Genomic DNA, 22,485 nt, shown 5'->3' with positions numbered 1-22,485 from the left:
TGTAGAACATGCAGCTAACTACACAATAAGGAAATGATGTGTGAGTTCAGCTATTCAAAGGGCACATTCATTGATTGCACATGTCCATTAGGCCAGTAATGCCATCATACTGTAGACATACAGTATGGCAGCGTTGGTAATGCCATCATACTGTAGACATACAGTATGGCTGCGTTGGTAATGCCATCATACTGTAGACATACAGTATGGCAGCGTTGGTAATGCCATCATACTGTAGACATACAGTATGGCAGCGTTGGTAATGCCATCATACTGTAGACATACAGTATGGCAGCGTTAGTAATGCCATCATACTGTAGACATACAGTATGGCAGCGTTGGTAATGCCATCATACTGTAGACATACAGTATGGCAGCGTTGGTAATGCCATCATACTGTAGACATACAGTATGGCAGCGTTGGTAATGCCATCATACTGTAGACATACAGTATGGCAGCGTTGGTAATGCCATCATACTGTAGACATACAGTATGGCGCGTTGAGTAATGCCATCATACTGTAGACATACAGTATGGCTGCGTTGGTAATGCCATCATACTGTAGACATACAGTATGGCAGCGTTGGTAATGCCATCATACTGTAGACATACAGTATGGCTGCGTTGGTAATGCCATCATACTGTAGACATACAGTATGGCAGCGTTGGTAATGCCATCATACTGTAGACATACATTATGGCAGCGTTGGTAATGCCATCATACTGTAGACATACAGTATGGCAGCGTTGGTAATGCCATCATACTGTAGACATACAGTATGGCAGCGTTGGTAATGCATGCCATTATGATAAGCAGCAAAATGGATGATATCCTGAGAAAGCGTGAAAATCAATGTGTAGCGTCTATAATATAATTTCATTTTGATTTAAAGCTCTTTAATTGTTTTGATGAACTAGCCCAGAGCCATTCTTAGATAGCCTGTGGTTAAGAACAATGCAGTGCGAAAAGGCCTTTTAACATGCATTGTAATGTGGCTATCGTAGCGTCTATAATATACAGTCTATAGCCAGAACATTACCCTGAATATGCTAAGGTAATGTGGTTATCGTAGCGTCTATAATATACAGTCTATAGCCAGAATATTACCCTGAATATGCTAAGGTAATGTGGTTATCGTAGCGTCTATAATATACAGTCTATAGCCAGAACATTACCCTGAATATGCTAAGGTAATGTGGCTATCGTAGCGTCTATAATATACGGTCTATAGCCAGAACAGTACCCTGAATATGCTAAGGTAATGTGGTTATCATAGCGTCTATAATATACAGTCTATAGCCAGAACATTACCCTGAATATGCTAAGGTAATGTGGCTATCGTAGCGTCTATAATATACGGTCTATAGCCAGAACATTACCCTGAATATGCTAAGGTAATGTGGCTATCGTAGCGTCTATAATATACAGTCTATAGCCAGAACATTACCCTGAATATGCTAAGGTAATGTGGTTATCATAGCGTCTATAATATACAGTCTATAGCCAGAACATTACCCTGAATATGCTAAGGTAATGTGGCTATCATAGCGTCTATAATATACAGTCTATAGCCAGAACATTACCCTGAATATGCTAAGGTAATGTGGTGCTGGTAGCGTCTATAATATACAGTCTATAGCCAGAACATTACCCTGAATATGCTAACGTAATGTGGTTATCATAGCGTCTATAATATACAGTCTATAGCCAGAACATTACCCTGAATATGCTAAGGTAATGTGGTTATCATAGCGTCTATAATATACAGTCTATAGCCAGAACATCACCCTGAATATGCTAAGGTAATGTGGCTATCGTAGCGTCTATAATATACAGTCTATAGCCAGAACATTACCCTGAATATGCTAAGGTAATGTGGCTATCGTAGCGTCTATAATATACAGTCTATAGCCAGAACATTACCCTGAATATGCTAAGGTAATGTGGTTATCGTAGCGATCTATAATATACAGTCTATAGCCAGAACATTACCCTGAATATGCTAAGGTAATGTGGCTATCGTAGCGTCTATAATATACGGTCTATAGCCAGAACATTACCCTGAATATGCTAAGGTAATGTGGTTGTCATAGCGTCTATAATATACAGTCTATAGCCAGAACATTACCCTGAATATGCTAAGGTAATGTGGTTATCGTAGCGTCTATAATATACAGTCTATAGCCAGAACATTACCCTGAATATGCTAAGGTAATGTGGTTATCGTAGCGTCTATAATATACAGTCTATAGCCAGAACATTACCCTGAATATGCTAAGGTAATGTGGTTATCATAGCATCTATAATATACAGTCCATAGCCAGAACATTACCCTGAATATGCTAAGGTAATGTGGTTATCATAGCGTCTATAATATACAGTCTATAGCCAGAACATTACCCTGAATATGCTAAGGTAATGTGGTTATCGTAGCGTCTATAATATACAGTCTATAGCCAGAACATTACCCTGAATATGCTAAGGTAATGTGGCTATCGTAGCGTCTATAATATACAGTCTATAGCCAGAACATTACCCTGAATATGCTAAGGTAATGTGGTTATCATAGCGTCTATAATATACAGTCTATAGCCAGAACATTACCCTGAATATGCTAAGGTAATGTGGTTATCATAGCGTCTATAATATACAGTCTATAGCCAGAACATTACCCTGAATATGCTAAGGTAATGTGGCTATCGTAGCGTCTATAATATACAGTCTATAGCCAGAACATTACCCTGAATATGCTAAGGTAATGTGGCTATCGTAGCATCTATAATATACGGTCTATAGCCAGAACATTACCCTGAATATGCTAAGGTAATGTGGTTATCATAGCATCTATAATATACAGTCTATAGCCAGAACATTACCCTGAATATGCTAAGGTAATGTGGTTATCGTAGTGTCTATAATATACGGTCTATAGCCAGAACATTACCCTGAATATGCTAAGGTAATGTGGTTATCATAGCGTCTATAATATACGGTCTATAGCCAGAACATTACCCTGAATATGCTAAAGTAATGTGGTTATCATAGCGTATGTAATATACGGTCTATAGCCAGAACATTACCCTGAATATGCTAAGGTAATGTGGTTATCATAGCGTCTATAATATACGGTCTATAGCCAGAACATTACCCTGAATATGCTAAGGTAATGTGGTTATCATAGCGTATGTAATATACAGTCTATAGCCAGAACATTACCCTGAATATGCTAAGGTAATGTGGTTATCATAGCGTCTATAATATACAGTCTATAGCCAGAACATTACCCTGAATATGCTAAGGTAATGTGGTTATCATAGCGTATGTAATATACGGTCTGTAGCCAGAACATTACCCTGAATATGCTAAGGTAATGTGGTTATCATAGCGTCTATAATATACGGTCTATAGCCAGAACATTACCCTGAATATGCTAAGGTAATGTGGCTATCATAGCATCTATAATATACGGTCTATAGCCAGAACATTACCCTGAATATGCTAAGGTAATGTGGCTATCATAGCATCTATAATATACGGTCTATAGCCAGAACATTACCCTGGGGTATCATCGGATGGGGCCACAGTGTCTTCTGATCCCTCCTGTCTCAGCCTCCAGTATTTATGCTGCAGTAGTTTATGTGTCGGGGGGCTAGGGTCAGTCTGTTACATCTGGAGTATTTCTCTTGTCTTATCCGGTGTCCTGTGTGAATTTAAATATGCTCTCTCTAATTCTCTCTTTCTCTCTTTCTGTCTTTCTCTCGGAGGACCTGAGCCCTAGGACCATGCCTCAGGACTACCTGGCATGATGACTCCTTGCTGTCCCCAGTCCACCTGGCCGTGCTGCTGCTCCAGTTTCAACTGTTCTGCCTGCGGCTATGGAACCCTGACCTGTTCACCGGACGTGCTTGTTGCACCCTCGACAACTACTATGATTATTATTATTTGACCATGCTGGTCACTTATGAACATTTTAACATCTTGACCATGTTCTGTTATAATATCCACCCTGCACAGCCAGAAGAGGACTGGCCACCCCTCATAGCCTGGTTCCTCTCTAGGTTTCTTCCTAGGTTTTTGCCTTTCTAGGGAGTTTTTCCTAGGGAGTTTTTCCTAGCCACCGTGCTTCTTTCACATGCATTGCTTGCTGTTTGGGGTTTTAGGCTGGGTTTCTGTACAGCACTTTGAGATATCAGCTGATGTACGAAGGGCTATATAAATACATTTGATTTGATTTGATTTGAATGAGGCGGAGAGACACCAGCACAGGTGGAACCTGAGGCAAAAGGTGAATGAGGCGGAGAGATACCAGCACAGGTGGAACCTGAGGCAAAAGGTGAATGAGGAGAGATACCAGCGCAGGTGGAACCTGAGGCAAAAGGTGAATGAGGAGAGATACCAGCACAGGTAGAACCTGAGGCAATAGGTGAATGAGGCGGAGAGATACCAGCACAGGTGGAACCTGAGGCAAAAGGTGAATGAGGAGAGATACCAGCACAGGTAGAACCTGAGGCAATAGGTGAATGAGGAGAGATACCAGCGCAGGTGGAACCTGAGGCAAAAGGTGAATGAGGCGGAGAGACACCAGCACAGGTGGAACCTGAGGCTCCATGGAATTCCAGAGCAGGCAGGTGAGGACATCAAATGCAGAGTTGTTGACGTCTGTGGAGCTGTTATTCCCGAATCAAAAGCCAAACTTCAGGGAAATGTGGACATCGTTCATCGTTTGACTCAACGATCAAGACCAGAGTCCGAAGACAACTATCATCCGGTTCACCAACAGATCTACACGAGATCTTCTCTGGAGGCCAAGAACTGTCGGTTCACCAACAGATCTACACGAGATCTTCTCTGGAGGCGAAGAACTGTCAGTTCACCAACAGATCTACACGAGATCTTCTCTGGAGGCCAAGAACTGTCGGTTCACCAACAGATCTACACGAGATCTTCTCTGGAGGCCAAGAACTGTCAGTTCACCAACAGATCTACACGAGATCTTCTCTGGAGGCCAAGAACTGTCAGTTCCACATCAAGCTAAAATTGAGGTTGACGAAGGATCTGACCTCTGCGGACAAAGTGACACGGGAGAAACTGTGGCCGATGGTGGCTGCAGCTCGTAAGGCAGGGGAAACTGAATTGTATTATTTTAAAACGATAATAATATCAGGGGTATTGGTGATTTAGTCAAACATAAGGCTATTTTCCTGCACTGCAAACGGTTTAATGCAGACATTTACTTCCTACAAGAGACTCATACATATTCTTCTGATCTTTTTGGAAGAATCTATGGGGTAACAACATCTAGTTATCATATGGCAACAGCCCCTCTGCAGGTCTAGCAGTTCAGAGGCGCATTTAAAGGGAAGGTCTTCAAATCACATTTTATATGGCAACAGCCCCTCTGCAGGTATAGCAGTTCAGAGGCGCATTTAAAGGGAAGGTCTTCAAATCACATTTTATTTGTCACATGCGCCGAATACAACAGGTGTAGGTAGACTTTACAGTGAAATGCTGACTTACAAGCCCTTTACCAACAATGCAGTTCAAGAAATAGAAAAGATTTACTAAATAAACTAAAGTAAAAAAATTTATAAAAAGTAACACAATAAAATAACAACAACGAGGTTATAAACAAGAGGTATTGGTACCGAGTCAAAGTGCAGGGGTACAGGTTAGTAATGAGGCTATAAACAGGGGGTACCGGTACCGAGTCAATGTGGAGGCTATATACAGGGGGTACCGGTACAGAGTCAATGTGGAGGCTATATACAGGGGGTACCGGTACAGAGTCAATGTGGTGGCTATATACAGGGGGTACCGGTACAGAGTCAATGTGGAGGCTATATACAGGGGGTACCGGTACAGAGTCAATGTAGAGGCTATATACAGGGTGTTACTGTACAGAGTCAATGTGGAGGCTATATACAGGGGGGGTACCGGTACAGAGTCAATGTGGAGGCTATAAACAGGGGGTACCGGTACAGAGTCAATGTGGAGGCTATATACAGGGTGTACCGGTACAGAGTCAATGTGGAGGCTATATACAGGGGGTACCGGTACAGAGTCAATGTGGAGGCTATATACAGGGGGGTACCGGTACAGAGTCAATGTGGAGGCTATATACAGGGTGTTACTGTACAGAGTCAATGTGGAGGCTATATACAGGGGGTATCGGTACAGAGTCAATGTGGAGGCTATATACAGGGGGTACCGGTACAGAGTCAATGTGGAGGCTATATACAGGGGGTACCGGTACCGAGTCAATGTGGAGGCTATATACAGGGGGTACCGGTACAGAGTCAATGTGGAGGCTATATACAGGGGTGTACCGGTACAGAGTCAATGTGGAGGCTATATACAGGGGGTACCGGTACAGAGTCAATGTGGAGGCTATATACAGGGGGTACCGGTACAGAGTCAATGTGGAGGCTATATACAGGGGGTACCGGTACAGAGTCAATGTGGAGGCTATATACAGGGGGTGTACCGGTACAGAGTCAATGTGGAGGCTATATACAGGGGGTACCGGTACAGAGTCAATGTGGAGGCTATATACAGGGGGTACCGGTACAGAGTCAATGTGGAGGCTATATACAGGGGGTACCGGTACAGAGTCAATGTGGAGGCTATATACAGGGGGTACCGGTACAGAGTCAATGTGGAGGCTATATACAGGGGGTACCGGTACAGAGTCAATGTGCAGGGGTACAGGTTAGTCAAGGTAATTTGTACATGTAGGTGGGGTAAAGTGACTATAGATAATAAACAGCGAGTAGCAGCAGTGTGAGTGTTGGGGGGTGGGGTGGGGGGGCAATGTAATAGTCTGGGTAGCCATTTGATTAGATGTTCAGCAGTCTTATGGCTTGGAGGTAGAAGCTGTTAAGGAGCCTTATGGACCTAGACTTGGCGCTCCGGTACCGCTTGCAGTGTGGTAGCAGAGAGAACAGTCTATGACTCCAGCAGTCTTATGGCTTGGAGGTAGAAGCTGTTTAACCTCTTACATCTAGACATTCCGCTAGCGGAACACCGCTCCAATATCCAATGATGGGCGTGGCGCGAATTACAAACTCCTCAAAAATACAAAAACTTCAATTTCTCAAACATATGACTATTTTACACCATTTTAAAGACAAGATTCTCCTTTATCTAACCACACTGTCCGATTTCAAAAAGGCTTTACAACGAAAGCAAAACATTAGATTATGTCAGCAGAGTACCCAGCCAGAAATAATCAGACACCCATTTTTCAAGCTAGCATATAATGTCACATAAACCCAAACCACAGCTAAATGTAGCACTAACCTTTGATGATCTTCATCAGATGACAACCCTAGGACATTATGTTATACAATACATGCATGTTTTGTTCAATCAAGTTCATATTTATATCAAAAACCAGCTTTTTACATTAGCATGTGACGTTCAGAACTAGCATACCCACCGAAACTTCCGGTGAATTTACTAAATTACTCATGATAAACATTCACAAAAACATAACAATTATTTTAAGAATTATAGATACAGAACTCCTTTATGCAATCGCGGTGTCCGATTTTAAAAATAGCTTTTCGGCGAAAGCACATTTTGCAATATTCTGAGTAGATAGCCCGGTCATCATGGCTAGCTATTTTGACACCCACCAAGTTTGGCACTCACCAAACTCAGATTTACTATAAGAAAAATTGGATTACCTTTGCTGTTCTTCGTCAGAATGCACTCCCAGGACTTCTACTTTACAGCCAATGTTGTTTTGGTTCCAAATAATCCATAGTTATATCCAAATAGCTGCGTTTTGTTCTTGCGTTCAAGACACTATCCGAAGGGTGACGCGCCGGCGCATATCGTGACAAAAAAATTCAAAATATTCCATTACCGTACTTCGAAGCATGTCAAACGCTGTTTAAAATCAATTTTTATATGATTTTTCTCGTAAAATAGCGATAATATTCCGACCGGGCGACGTTGTTTTCGTTCAAAGACTGAAAATGTAAAATGGACTCTTCACGTGCACGCGCGTGCCCGTTTCATTGTTCTCAGATCGACCACTATCCAAAACCCCTACTGTTTTTCAGCCAGGGTCTGCAGTCATCATTCAACGTTCTGGCGCCTTCTGAGAGCCTATGGGAGCCTTAGAAAATGTCACGTTACAGCAGAGATCCTTTGTTTTTGATAAAGAGGCTTTAGAAGGCCAAGAAATGGTCAGAGAGTGCGCTTCCTGCATGGAATCTAATCAGGTTTTGGCCTGCCATATGAGTTCTGTTATACTCACAGACACCATTCAAACAGTTTTAGAAGCTTTAGGATGTTTTCTATCCAAATCAAACAATGATATGCATATTCTAGTTTCTGGGCAGGAGTAATAACCAGATTAAATCGGGTACATTTTTTATCCGGACGTGAAAATACTACCCCCTATCCTAAACAGGTTAAGGAGCCTTATGGACCTAGACTTGGCGCTTCGGTACCGCTTGCAGTGTGGTAGCAGAGAGAACAGGTTATGACTTCAGCAGTCTTATGGTTTGGGGGTAGAAGCTGTTAAGGAGCCTTATGGACCTAGTCTTGGCGCTTCGGTACCGCTTGCCGTGTGGTAGCAAAGAAAACAGTCTATGACTAGGGTGACTGGAGTCTTTTTTGGGCCTTCCTCTGACACCGCCTGGTATATAGGTCCTGGATGGCAGGAAGCTTGGCCCCAGTGATGTACTGGGCCATACGCACTACTCTCTGTAGCGCGTTACGGTCAGATGCTGAGCAGTTGCCATACCAGGCGGTGAGGCAACCAGTCAGGGTGCTCTCGATGGTGCAGCTGTAGAACTTTTTGAGGATCTGGGGACCCATACCAAATCTTTTCAGTCTCCTGAGGGGGAAAAGGTTTTGTCGTGCCCTCTTCACGACTGTCTTGGTGTGTTTGGACCATGATAGTTTGTTGGTGGTGTGGACACCAAGTAACTTGAAACTCTCGCCCCGTTCCACTACAGCCCCGTCGATGTGAATGGGGGCCTGTTCAGCCCTCCTTTTCCCTGTAGTCCACGATCAGCTCCTTTGTCTTGCTCGCATTGAGGGAGAGGTTGTTGTCCTGGCAACACACTGCCAGGTCTCTGGCCTCTTCCCTATTGGCTGTCTCATCGTTGTCGGTGGTCAGGCCTACCTTCTCACATGCATCTGGTTTATCTCTGAATATTAGGAAATGTACATCTTTTGCGTTGAAAACATGTGACTTAAAGTCAGTATGTAATATCCCTGTTAAAGATGGGATCACATATTTTGGTATTAAAGTTAGCAAAGATCAGAAATAAAGGGCCAACTTAAATTTCTCTCCTGTTGTAGAGAAAATTGGAAAGAGATTTTAACTCCTGGTTATTAAGAGATCTTTCTTTATCTGGACGTGTACTTTTATCAAAATCTGAAGGTCTGTCCAGATTAGTTTATACCTCCCTTGCCTTGGATGATCCTCTATCAGTAACTAAAATGGTTGATACTAAATGATTTAACTTCATATGGAGGAATAAACCTCATTATTTAAGAAAAGCGGTAATATGTATCACCCAAAGTGAGGGAGGGTTGAATGCTCTGGATTTTAAAACCTCTAATATAATATTTAAGATGAAATGGATACAAAACTATTTAAGAAATAAGGATTGGATTATAATCCCTAATTTAATATTCCAACAGATTGGTGGTCTACAATTATTACTCAAATGCAACTTTGATTTGGGTAAAATCCCTGTTAAACTTGCTAACTTTCATAAACAAGTACTTGGAACCTCATGTACAAACACAGACATACAATCTGGAAAAATAAAGGCAGAAAATACAGACACACAGTCTTTGTTTTTCAAGAACTGGTTTGGCAACAGCATTATCTGGGTTAAACAATTATTGAATTATGATGGACAACTATATGATTATCGAATAATAATAATGATTGAATAATGATAACTATATGATTATGCAGAATAATAATGATTGAATAATGATAACTATATGATTATGCAGAATAATAATGATTGAATAATAATATGATTATGCAGAATTCATGAGGACCCAGAACATTCCATTCCCTCCTGAGTATCTAATGGTTGTCAGAGCGTCCATAAAGGTGCTATTCTTCTCTTAGGAGAACATAACAATACTCCAACTGTTGAGGATTTCTGTAGCCTCAATTCAGCTAGAAGGAATTTACATTTTATCAACTATAAATGTAATAACATATATATATATATATATATGAAAACTATGTCAAGATGTTACTATTGCTTCCGCTAGAATATACTGGAATGCAGCCCCAGGACAAGTTAACTGGAACAAAGTCTTGTTGTCTGGTGAATATTGTCTATCTAATAAACTGAAAGAAGTATCATACATAGTCATCCATAGAATCTGCCCTGTAAAGACCTTTATTATACACAGAATAGCTATTGATAACAAATGTGCATTTTGTGGTTGTGACCCAGAGACTCTTGAACATTTATTTTGGGACTGTTCTTAAGTCAGAAGATTTTGGAGTGAGTTAGAAGATTTAATGAAATAAATAAAATACTATTAATGTTCATTTGAAAGACTCTGTTTTATTTTGATCCAAATGATATCGACCCCGATGTAACTTTCATTGTTCATTTTTTTAATTGTATGGAAGAATATTTATCCATAAAATGAAGTGGACATGGGGGGGGGGGAACAAAACCCTCTTCACATTGTTTAAGATATAAATATTATTTAGAAATGATCAGTAAGTGTAAAAACTAAAACACAATATGTACCATAAGACTTTTGAGTATTGAAAATATATCTCGACGTGACGTAAATTCGCGAATAAAAACCTCTCTTGTGTTTTCTATAAGGAGTTCGAGTACATTAAAACCATTCTACATTATTCCAATAAGAGAGCTGTTCAAATCAATAGGTGTGTATCTTCTAAGGTCTTCATATAACCTGTCATGTGTTGTAGCCCCTGGTGTATGTTATCATGGTCTGTATACTTCCTGTATGTATCCCGGTGTCCCTGCAATAAGAAAGCTGAATGTCGCCAACAGGTTAACCATTATCAGGCTGCTCCTTCATGGCGAGCTAACTACCTGTAGCTGCTCAAGTCAAGCCAGTTCAATGCAGTTCTCTCACCACAAACCTGTTTTCTTCTCACCGCTGCTAGTTCCTGTTCCAGCTGGCTGACAAATGTTTTCCAGGATGAACAGCTGATCAGTATAACCTGCTAATTCCCTCCAATGTAACGCCAGCCGGTCCAGATCTCTGTCTGCGGATACGACGTCTCGTATCGTCACATTGGTCCAAATCGCCGAGGCTTTACCGTTGAATGAAGCCGTCCAGCAGGCAGAGTACCCGGCAGGCAGAGTACCCGGCAGGCAGAGTACCCGGCAGGCAGAGTACCCGGCAGGCAGAGTACCCGGCAGTCAGAGTACCCGGCAGGCAGAGTACCCAGCAGCAGGCAGAGTACCCAGCAGCAGGCAGAGTACCCAGCAGCAGGCAGAGTACCCAGCAGCAGGCAGAGTACCCAGCAGCAGGCAGAGTACCCAGCAGGCAGAGTACCCAGCAGGCAGAGTATCCAGCTAGATGACGTTAGCAGCACCAACCAACTGAAGTGACTCTCAGAAACAGGATATGCAACGTGTCTGTCCTGTCGCTGTGGAGACGTCTCGACATCACAGGTCAAACCAGCTGGAGGACGACCATTACATTTTAAAAAGGACACGAACCCCAACCTCAAGCAAGTGCAGGGCACATCATGTAGGAGTAAAACATCTTCAAGAATACAATCCTAATAAAAACTACAGCAGGAAAATACAACCATCTTTAATCTGAAAACCTGATGACAGGGTAGTTCTGGTTTCAACACTGGTATATCATGGATATAGACAGACATGCTGATTAACAACGACAGTGGGAATGATAAACCACATTATGAACACAGTAGACCTGTATCTATTATCCCCAGAGGGGGCAGTAGAGAGAACTGACCTGTATCTATTATCCCCAGAGGGGGCAGTAGACCTGTATCTATTATCCCCAGAGGGGGCAGTAGACCTGTATCTATTATCCCCAGAGGGGGCAGTAGAGAGACCAGACCTGTATCTATTATCCCCAGAGGGGGCAGTAGAGAGACCAGACCTGTATCTATTATCCCCAGAGGGGGCAGTAGAGAGACCAGACCTGTATCTATTATCCCCAGAGGGGGCAGTAGAGAGACCAGACCTGTATCTATTATCCCCAGAGGGGGCAGTAGAGAGACCAGACCTGTATCTATTATCCCCAGAGGGGGCAGTAGAGAGACCAGACCTGTATCTATTATCCCCAGAGGGGGCAGTAGAGAGACCAGACCTGTATCTATTATCCCCAGAGGGGGCAGTAGAGAGAACTGACCTGTATCTATTACCCCCAGAGGGGGCAGTAGAGAGACCAGACCTGTATCTATTATCCCCAGAGGGGGCAGTAGAGAGAACTGACCTGTATCTATTACCCCCAGAGGGGGCAGTAGACCTGTATCTATTATCCCCAGAGGGGGCAGTAGACCTGTATCTATTATCCCCAGAGGGGCAGTAGACCTGAATCTATTATCCCCAGAGGGGGCAGTAGACCTGTATCTATTATCCCCAGAGGGGGCAGTAGAGAGAACTGACCTGTATCTATTATCCCCAGAGGGGGCAGTAGAGAGACCAGACCTGTATCTATTATCCCCAGAGGGGGCAGTAGAGAGAACTGACCTGTATCTATTATCCCCAGAGGGGGCAGTAGAGAGAACTGACCTGTATCTATTATCCCCAGAGGGGGGCAGTAGACCTGTATCTATTATCCCCAGAGGGGGCAGTAGAGAGACCAGACCTGTATCTATTATCCCCAGAGGGGGCAGTAGACCTGTATCTATTATCCCCAGAGGGGGCAGTAGAGAGAACTGACCTGTATCTATTATCCCCAGAGGGGGCAGTAGACCTGTATCTATTATCCCCAGAGGGGCAGTAGACCTGTATCTATTATCCCCAGAGGGGGGCAGTAGAGAGACCAGACCTGTATCTATTATCCCCAGAGGGGGCAGTAGAGAGACCAGACCTGTATCTATTATCCCCAGAGGGGGCAGTAGAGAGACCAGACCTGTATCTATTATCCCCAGAGGGGGCAGTAGAGAGACCAGACCTGTATCTATTATCCCCAGAGGGGGCAGTAGAGAGAACTGACCTGTATCTATTATCCCCACAGGGGGCAGTAGAGAGACCAGACCTGTATCTATTATCCCCAGAGGGGGCAGTAGAGAGACCAGACCTGTATCTATTATCCCCAGAGGGGGCAGTAGAGAGACCAGACCTGTATCTATTATCCCCAGAGGGGGCAGTAGAGAGACCAGACCTGTATCTATTATCCCCAGAGGGGGCAGTAGAGAGAACTGACCTGTATCTATTATCCCCACAGGGGGCAGTAGAGAGACCAGACCTGTATCTATTATCCCCAGAGGGGGCAGTAGAGAGACCAGACCTGTATCTATTATCCCCAGAGGGGGCAGTAGAGAGACCAGACCTGTATCTATTATCCCCAGAGGGGGCAGTAGAGAGACCAGACCTGTATCTATTATCCCCAGAGGGGGCAGTAGAGACCAGACCTGTCCCTGATGGTTCTCAACACAGTAGTTTAATCTGTAAACGATGTGGCTACATACATACAGTATTAAATGGAAACCATCTGATATCGTAAAGAACAGCCTCGATAAACACAACTGCAGCAGTTCATAAACACACACATCCACATCAGGAAAGGCTTTAATCAACAGGCAAAACATCAGAGAAATAAAAACAGAAACAATTCAGAATAATCACCGACTGGATACTGCATTTCAATAACATCCAATAAAAACACAGGTGCTATATCTGCCCGTCTCCAGTCCAGCGTCTGTCTCCCGTCCGTCTAGTCTACGCTCCCGTCCGTCTCCCGTCCGTCTCCCGTCCGTCTCGTCTACGCTCCAGCATCTGTCTCGCAGGCTGTGTATCTGTATGTGTACAGCTTGTTGTCAGCTCCTCCACTCAACATCAACTGCAAAAGGAGAGGAGACGAGGAGAGGAGAGGAGGGGAGAGGAGAGGAGAGGAGGAGGTACAACAGTTGGATTAGACAGAGGGAACAGAATACAGGCTAGATGTGTGTTGGTGTCTCCAGGTTAATACAGGCTAGATGTGTGTTGGTTTCTCTCCAGGTTAATACAGGCTAGATGTGTGTTGGTGTCTCTCCAGGTTAATACAGGCTAGATGTGTGTTGGTGTCTGCAGGTTAATACAGGCTAGATGTGTGTTGGTGTCTCTCCAGGCTAGATGTGTGCTGGTGTCTCCAGGTTAATACAGGATAGATGTGTGTTGGTCTCTCCAGGTTAATACAGGATAGATGTGTGTTGGTGTCTCTCCAGGCTAGATGTGTGCTGGTGTCTCCAGGTTAATACAGGATAGATGTGTGTTGGTGTCTCTCCAGGCTAGATGTGTGCTGGTCTCTCCAGGTTAATACAGGCTAGATGTGTGCTGGTCTCTCCAGGTTAATACAGGCTAGATGTGTGTTGGTGTCTCCAGGTTAATACAGGCTAGATGTGTGCTGGTGTCTCCAGGTTAATACAGGATAGATGTGTGCTGGTGTCTCCAGGTTAATACAGGATAGATGTGTGTTGGTCTCTCCAGGTTAATACAGGCTAGATGTGTGCTGGTGTCTCTCCAGGTTAATACAGGCTAGATGTGTGTTGGTGTCTCTCCAGGTTAATACAGGCTAGATGTGTGTTGGTGTGTCCAGGTTAATACAGGCCAGATGTGTGTTGGTCTCTCCAGGTTAATACAGGCTAGATGTGTGCTGGTGTGTCCAGGTTAATACAGGCTAGATGTGTGTTGGTCTCTCCAGGTTAATACAGGCTAGATGTGTGCTGGTGTGTCCAGGTTAATACAGGCTAGATGTGTGCTGGTGTCTCCAGGTTAATACAGGCTAGATGTGTGTTGGTTTCTCTCCAGGTTAATACAGGCTAGATGTGTGTTGGTGTCTCTCCAGGTTAATACAGGCTAGATGTGTGTTGGTGTCTGCAGGTTAATACAGGCTAGATGTGTGCTGGTGTCTCTCCAGGTTAATACAGGCTAGATGTGTGTTGGTGTCTCTCCAGGTTAATACAGGCTAGATGTGTGTTGGTGTCTCTCCAGGTTAATACAGGCTAGATGTGTGCTGGTGTCTCTCCAGGCTAGATGTGTGTTGGTGTCTCTCCAGGTTAATACAGGCTAGATGTGTGTTGGTGTCTCTCCAGGTTAATACAGGCTAGATGTGTGCTGGTGTCTCTCCAGGCTAGATGTGTGTTGGTGTCTCTCCAGGTTAATACAGGCTAGATGTGTGTTGGTGTCTCTCCAGGTTAATACAGGCTAGATGTGTGTTGGTGTCTCTCCAGGTTAATACAGGCTAGATGTGTGTTGGTGTCTCTCCAGGTTAATACAGGCTAGATGTGTGTTGGTGTCTCTCCAGGTTAATACAGGCAAGATGTGTGTTGGTGTCTCTCCAGGTTAATACAGGCTAGATGTGTGTTGGTGTCTCTCCAGGTTAATACAGGCTAGATGTGTGTTGGTGTCTCTCCAGGTTAATACAGGCTAGATGTGTGTTGGTGTCTCTCCAGGTTAATACAGGCTAGATGTGTGTTGGTGTCTGCAGGTTAATACAGGCTAGATGTGTGTTGGTGTCTCTCCAGGTTAATACAGGCTAGATGTGTGTTGGTGTCTCTCCAGGTTAATACAGGCTAGATGTGTGTTGGTGTCTCTCCAGGTTAATACAGGCTAGATGTGTGCTGGTGTCTCTCCAGGTTAATACAGGCTAGATGTGTGTTGGTGTCTCTCCAGGTTAATACAGGCTAGATGTGTGTTGGTGTCACTCCAGGTTAATACAGGCTAGATGTGTGTTGGTGTCTCTCCAGGTTAATACAGGCTAGATGTGTGTTGGTGTCTGCAGGTTAATACAGGCTAGATGTGTGTTGGTGTCTCTCCAGGTTAATACAGGCTAGATGTGTGTTGGTGTCTCTCCAGGTTAATACAGGCTAGATGTGTGTTGGTGTCTCTCCAGGTTAATACAGGCTAGATGTGTGCTGGTGTCTCTCCAGGTTAATACAGGCTAGATGTGTGTTGGTGTCTCTCCAGGTTAATACAGGCTAGATGTGTGTTGGTGTCACTCCAGGTTAATACAGGCTAGATGTGTGTTGGTGTCTCTCCAGGTTAATACAGGCTAGATGTGTGTTGGTTTCTCTCCAGGTTAATACAGGCTAGATGTGTGTTGGTTTCTCTCCAGGTTAATACAGGCTAGATGTGTGTTGGTGTCACTCCAGGTTAATACAGGCTAGATGTGTGCTGGTCTCTCTCCAGGTTAATACAGGCTAGATGTGTGCTGGTCTCTCCAGGTTAATACAGGCTAGATGTGTGTTGGTGTCTCTCCAGGTTAATACAGGCTAGATGTGTGTTGGTGTCACTCCAGGTTAATACAGGCTAGATGTGTGTTGGTGTCTCTCCAGGTTAATACAGGCTAGATGTGTGCTGGTCTCTCCAGGTTAATACAGGCTAGATGTGTGCTGGTTTCTCTCCAGGTTAATACAGGCTAGATGTGTGTTGGTGTCACTCCAGGTTAATACAGGCTAGATGTGTGTTGGTCTCTCCAGGTTAATACAGGCTAGATGTGTGCTGGTCTCTCCAGGTTAATACAGGCTAGATGTGTGTTGGTGTCTCTCCAGGTTAATACAGGCTAGATGTGTGTTGGTGTCTCTCCAGGTTAATACAGGCTAGATGTGTGTTGATGTCTCTCCAGGCTAGATGTGTGTTGGTGTCTCTCCAGGTTAATACAGGCTAGATGTGTGTTGGTGTCTCTCCAGGTTAATACAGGCTAGATGTGTGCTGGTCTCTCCAGGTTAATACAGGCTAGATGTGTGTTGGTGTCTCTCCAGGTTAATACAGGCTAGATGTGTGTTGGTGTCTCTCCAGGTTAATACAGGCTAGATGTGTGTTGATGTCTCTCCAGGCTAGATGTGTGTTGGTGTCTCTCCAGGTTAATACAGGCTAGATGTGTGTTGGTGTCTCTCCAGGTTAATACAGGCTAGATGTGTGTTGGTGTCTGCAGGTTAATACAGGCTAGATGTGTGCTGGTCTCTCCAGGTTAATACAGGCTAGATGTGTGCTGGTCTCTCCAGGTTAATACAGGCTAGATGTGTGCTGGTGTCTCTCCAGGTTAATACAGGCTAGATGTGTGCTGGTCTCTCCAGGTTAATACAGGCTAGATGTGTGTTGGTCTCTCCAGGTTAATACAGGCTAGATGTGTGTTGGTGTCTCCAGGTTAATACAGGCTAGATGTGTGTTGGTGTCTCCAGGTTAATACAGGCTAGATGTGTGTTGGTCTCTCCAGGTTAATACAGGCTAGATGTGTGTTGGTGTCTCCAGGTTAATACAGGCTAGATATGTGTTGGTGTCTCTCCAGGTTAATACAGGCTAGATATGTGTTGGTGTCTCTCCAGGTTAATACAGGCTAGATGTGTGCTGGTCTCTCCAGGTTAATACAGGCTAGATGTGTGCTGGTGTCTCTCCAGGTTAATACAGGCTAGATGTGTGTTGGTGTCTCTCCAGGTTAATACAGGCTAGATGTGTGTTGGTCTCTCCAGGTTAATACAGGCTAGATGTGTGTTGGTGTCTCTCCAGGTTTATACAGGCTAGATGTGTGCTGGTCTCTCCAGGTTAATACAGGCTAGATATGTGTTGGTGTCTCTCCAGGTTAATACAGGCTAGATGTGTGTTGGTCTCTCCAGGTTAATACAGGCTAGATGTGTGTTGGTGTCTCTCCAGGTTAATACAGGCTAGATGTGTGCTGGTGTCTGCAGGTTAATACAGGCTAGATGTGTGCTGGTCTCTCCAGGTTAATACAGGCTAGATGTGTGTTGGTCTCTCCAGGTTAATACAGGCTAGATGTGTGCTGGTCTCTCCAGGTTAATACAGGCTAGATGTGTGCTGGTCTCTCCAGGTTAATACAGGCTAGATGTGTGCTGGTTTCTCACCCTGCTGTCAGTCCAGTCCACACAGAGCACCTTGTCCTCGTGGGCGGACACATCATACAAAGGGGCCTTGCAGCTGGAACACAAACACACTTTTGTAAACACTAGATCCCATAACACTCCAGCCTCTACCCCCCAGCCTCTAACCCCCACAGCCTCTACCCCACCAGACTCTAACCCCCCCACATCCTCTAACCACACCAGCCCCCAACCCCCCAGCATCTACCCCCCACCAGCCTCTAACCCCCCACATCCTCTAACCCCCACATCCTCTAGTCCCCCAGCCTCTAACCCCCCCAGCATCTACCCCCCCACCAGCCTCTAACCCCCACAGCCTCTAACCCCCCACAGCCTCTAGTCCCTACCCCCGGCCTCTAACCCCCCGCCTCTTAGTCCCAGGCCTCTAATACCTACCCCCAGCCTCTAACTCCTAGCACCCAGGCCTCTACCCCCTACCCCCCAGCCTCTAGCACCCCGGCCTCTAACCCCTACCCCTAACTCCCCAGCCTCTACCCCTACCCCCATTCTCTAGCACCCCGGTCTCTAACCCCTAGCTCCCCAGCCTCTACCCCTATCACCCCAGCCTCTAGCACCTAGTCCTCTAATCCCTACCACCCTGGCCTCTAACCCCTACAGCCTCTCGCCCCTACAGCCTCTCGCCCCTACAGCCTCTCGCCCCTACAGCCTCTCGCCCCTACAGCCTCTCGCCCCTACAGCCTCTCGCCCCTACAGCCTCTCGCCCCTACCTTAACACCTCCCAGCCTCTCGCCCCTACCACCCCAGCCTCTACCTTAACACCTCCCATCCTCTAACCCCTACAGCCTCTATCCCCTACCACCCCAGCCTCTAACCCCTACCACCCCAGCCTCTAACCCCTACCACCCCAGCCTCTAACCCCTACCACCCCAGCCTCGACAGCCTCTAACCCCTACAGCCTCTAAGCCCTACCTTAACACCTCCCAGCCTCTCGCCCCTACAGTCTCTCGCCACTACCTTAACACCTACCATACTCTAACTAACCCCTACGGCCTCTAGCCCCTACGGCCTCTAGCCCCTACGGCCTCTAGCCCCTACGGCCTCTAGCCCCTACGGCCTCTAGCCCCTACGGCCTCTAGCCCCTACGGCCTCGAGGCCCCTAACCACCCCACCCTCTAACCACCCCAGCCTCTCGCCCCAACCACCCCAGCCCCTACCACCCCAGCCTCTAGCCCCTACCACCCCAGCCTCTAGCCCCTACCACCCCAGCCCCTAGCCCCTATCACCCCAGCCCCTACCACCCCAGCTTCTAGCCCCTACCACCCCAGCCCCTACCACCCCAGCCTCTAGCCCCTACCACCCCAGCCCCTACCACCCCAGCCTCTAGCCCCTACCACCCCAGCCCCTACCACCCCAGCCTCTAGCCCCTACAACCCCAGCCTCTAGCCCCTACCACCCCAGCCCCTAGCCCCTACCACCCCAGCCTCTAGCCCCTACCACCCCAGCCCCTACCACCCCAGCCTCTAGCCCCTACCACCCCAGCCCCTACCACCCCAGCCTCTCGCCCCTACCACCCCAGCCTCTCGCCCCTACCACCGCAGCCTCTAACCCCTACCACCCCAGCCTCTAGCCCCTACCACCCCAGCCTCTAGCCCCTACAGCCTCTAGCCCCTACCACCCCAGCCCCTACCACCCCAGCCTCAAGCCCCTACCACCCCAGCCCCTACCACCCCAGCCTCTAGCCCCTACCACCCCAGCCTCTAGCCCCTACAGCCTCTAGCCCCTACAGACTCTAGCCCCTACCACCCCAGCCTCTAGCCCCTACCACCCCAGCCTCTAGCCCCTACAGCCTCTAGCCCCTACCACCCCAGCCTCTAGCCCCTACCACCCCAGCCTCTAGCCCCTACCACCCCAGCCTCTCGCCCCTACCACCCCAGCCTCTAACCCCTACCACCCCAGCCTCTAGCCCCTACCACCCCAGTCTCTAGCCCCTACAGCCTCTAGCCCCTACCACCCCAGCCCCTACCACCCCAGCCTCTAGCCCCTACCACCCCAGCCCCTACCACCCCAGCCTCTAGCCCCTACCACCCCAGCCTCTAGCCCCTACAGCCTCTAGCCCCTACAGCCTCTAGCCCCTACAGCCTCTAGCCCCTACCACCCCAGCCTCTAGCCCCTACCACCCCAGCCTCTAGCCCCTACAGCCTCTAGCCCCTACCACCCCAGCCTCTAGCCCCTACAGCCTCTAGCCCCTACCACCCCAGCCCCTACCACCCCAGCCTCTAGCCCCTACCACCCCAGCCCCTACCACCCCAGCCTCTAGCCCCTACCACCCCAGCCCCTACCACCCCAGCCTCTAGCCCCTACCACCCCAGCCCTACCACCCCAGCCTCTAGCCCCTACCACCCCAGCCTCTAGCCCCTACCACCCCAGCCTCTAGCCCCTACAGACTCTAGCCCCTACCACCCCAGCCTCTAGCCCCTACCACCCCAGCCTCTAGCCCCTACCACCCCAGCCTCTAGCCCCTACCACCCCAGCCTCTAGCCCCTACCACCCCAGCCTCTAGCCCCTACCACCCCAGCCTCTAGCCCCTACCACCCCAGCCTCTAGCCCCTACCACCCCAGCCCCTACCACCCCAGCCTCTAGCCCCTACCACCCCAGCCCCTACCACCCCAGCCTCTAGCCCCTACCACCCCAGCCCCTACCACCCCAGCCTCTAGCCCCTACCACCCCAGCCTCTAGCCCCTACCACCCCACCCTCTAGCCCCTACAGCCTCTAGCCCCTACAGCATACAGACCTCCTGGTGTCCCAGAGTTTGACCAGGTTGTCGAGGGAACCAGACACCAGTTGGTGCTCATGGGAAGGAGCCCACTTCACCGCTGTGACCCAGCCGCTGTGAGAGGTCAGAGACAGCAACACCAGCGACCCGTCTACACACACACACACACACAGATAAATACACACCTTATGGAACAGCAGGGACTGTGAAGAGAAACACACGATAACATACGCAATAACACACACACACACACACACGGGTGTTGTATTGTAGATATGTGGTAGTAGAGTAGAGCTGCTGCCTTGGCAGGAACTAATGGGGATCCATAATAAACCCCAGGAAGAGTAGCTGCTGCCTTGGCAGGAACTAATGGGGATCCATAATAAACCCCAGGAAGAGTAGCTGCTGCCTTGGCAGGAACTAATGGGGATCCATAATAAACCCCAGGAAGAGTAGCTGCTGCCTTGGCAGGAACTAATGGGGATCCATAATAAACCCCAGGAAGAGTAGCTGCTGCCTTGGCAGGAACTAATGGGGATCCATAATAAACCCCAGGAAGAGTAGCTGCTGCCTTGGCAGGAACTAATGGGGATCCATAATAAACCCCAGGAAGAGTAGCTGCTGCCTTGGCAGGAACTAATGGGGATCCATAATAAACCCCAGGAAGAGTAGCTGCTGCCTTGGCAGGAAGTAACGGGGATCCATAATAAACCCCAGGAAGAGTAGCTGCTGCCTTGGCAGGAACTAATGTGGATCCATAATAAACACCAGGAAGAGTAGCTGCTGCCTTGGCAGGAACTAATGGGGATCCATAATAAACCCCAGGAAGAGTAGCTGCTGCCTTGGCAGGAACTAATGAGGATCCATAATAAACCCCAGGAAGAGTAGCTGCTGCCTTGGCAGGAACTAATGGGGATCCATAATAAACCCCAGGAAGAGTAGCTGCTGCCTTGGCAGGAACTAATGGGGATCCATAATAAACCCCAGGAAGAGTAGCTGCTGCCTTGGCAGGAACTAACGGGGATCCATAATAAACACAAATACACTCACGTAAGAGAGATGTTCTAATGTACATTGGAAAGTGCACGGAGATGTTTAAATGAAGTTTGATTTAGTTGTGACCTTTGGAGCGAGGGTCCCACAGCCGGACGTGTCTGTCAGTGCTGCCAGACGCCAGGCGACGACACAGTGGAGAGTAGGAGATGTGGTTGAACACCTTACTGCCCGTCTATAGACGAGAAGAGAAGGAGAGATTAACCAATCAGTCATCAACTAAGAGGTTGTGAGGGGTGTGGTCTAGGGTTAGAGTCTCTCGCCAGTGAGGTCTAGGGTTAGAGTCTCTCGCCAGTGAGGTCTAGGGTTAGAGTCTCTCGCCAGTGTGGTCTAGGGTTAGAGTCTCTCGCCAGTGTGGTCTAGGGTTAGAGTCTCTCGCCAGTGAGGTCTAGGGATAGAGTCTCTCGCCAGTGAGGTCTAGGGATAGAGTCTCTCACCAGTGAGGTCTAGGGTTAGAGTCTCTCACCAGTGAGGTCTAGGGTTAGAGTCTCTCACCAGTGAGGTCTAGGGTTAGAGTCTCTCACCAGTGAGGTCTAGGGATAGAGTCTCTCGCCAGTGAGGTCTAGGGTTAGAGTCTCTCGCCAGTGAGGTCTAGGGATAGAGTCTCTCGCCAGTGTGGTCTAGGGTTAGAGTCTCTCGCCAGTGAGGTCTAGGGTT

The 22,485-nt window shown here is 47.1% G+C and overlaps 1 protein-coding gene across 2 annotated transcripts in view; it reads right to left on the bottom strand.

Moving 5' to 3' along the window:
* Positions 1-13,740: 13,740 nt before the first annotated feature.
* Positions 13,741-22,485, bottom strand: part of LOC106575042 (ribosome biogenesis protein wdr12-like) — a 28,189-nt gene continuing 19,444 nt past the window's right edge. For both annotated transcript variants that reach the window (XM_045713509.1, XM_045713510.1), the window contains 4 exons: positions 21,898-22,003; positions 20,794-20,926; positions 18,025-18,097; positions 13,741-14,027 (listed from right to left, as the gene is read on the bottom strand). In XM_045713509.1, the coding sequence (XP_045569465.1) occupies positions 13,950-14,027; positions 18,025-18,097; positions 20,794-20,926; positions 21,898-22,003 (390 nt within the window). In that variant the 3' untranslated portion in view covers positions 13,741-13,949. The remainder of the gene's footprint in view (positions 14,028-18,024; positions 18,098-20,793; positions 20,927-21,897; positions 22,004-22,485) is intronic.

Source organism: Salmo salar, unplaced genomic scaffold (assembly GCF_905237065.1).
Source record: "Salmo salar unplaced genomic scaffold, Ssal_v3.1, whole genome shotgun sequence".
In the NCBI taxonomy this organism is placed as follows: domain Eukaryota; kingdom Metazoa; phylum Chordata; class Actinopteri; order Salmoniformes; family Salmonidae; genus Salmo; species Salmo salar.
Note: the sequence above shows the minus strand (reverse complement) of the source record. Positions and strands in the feature narration are given on the sequence as shown.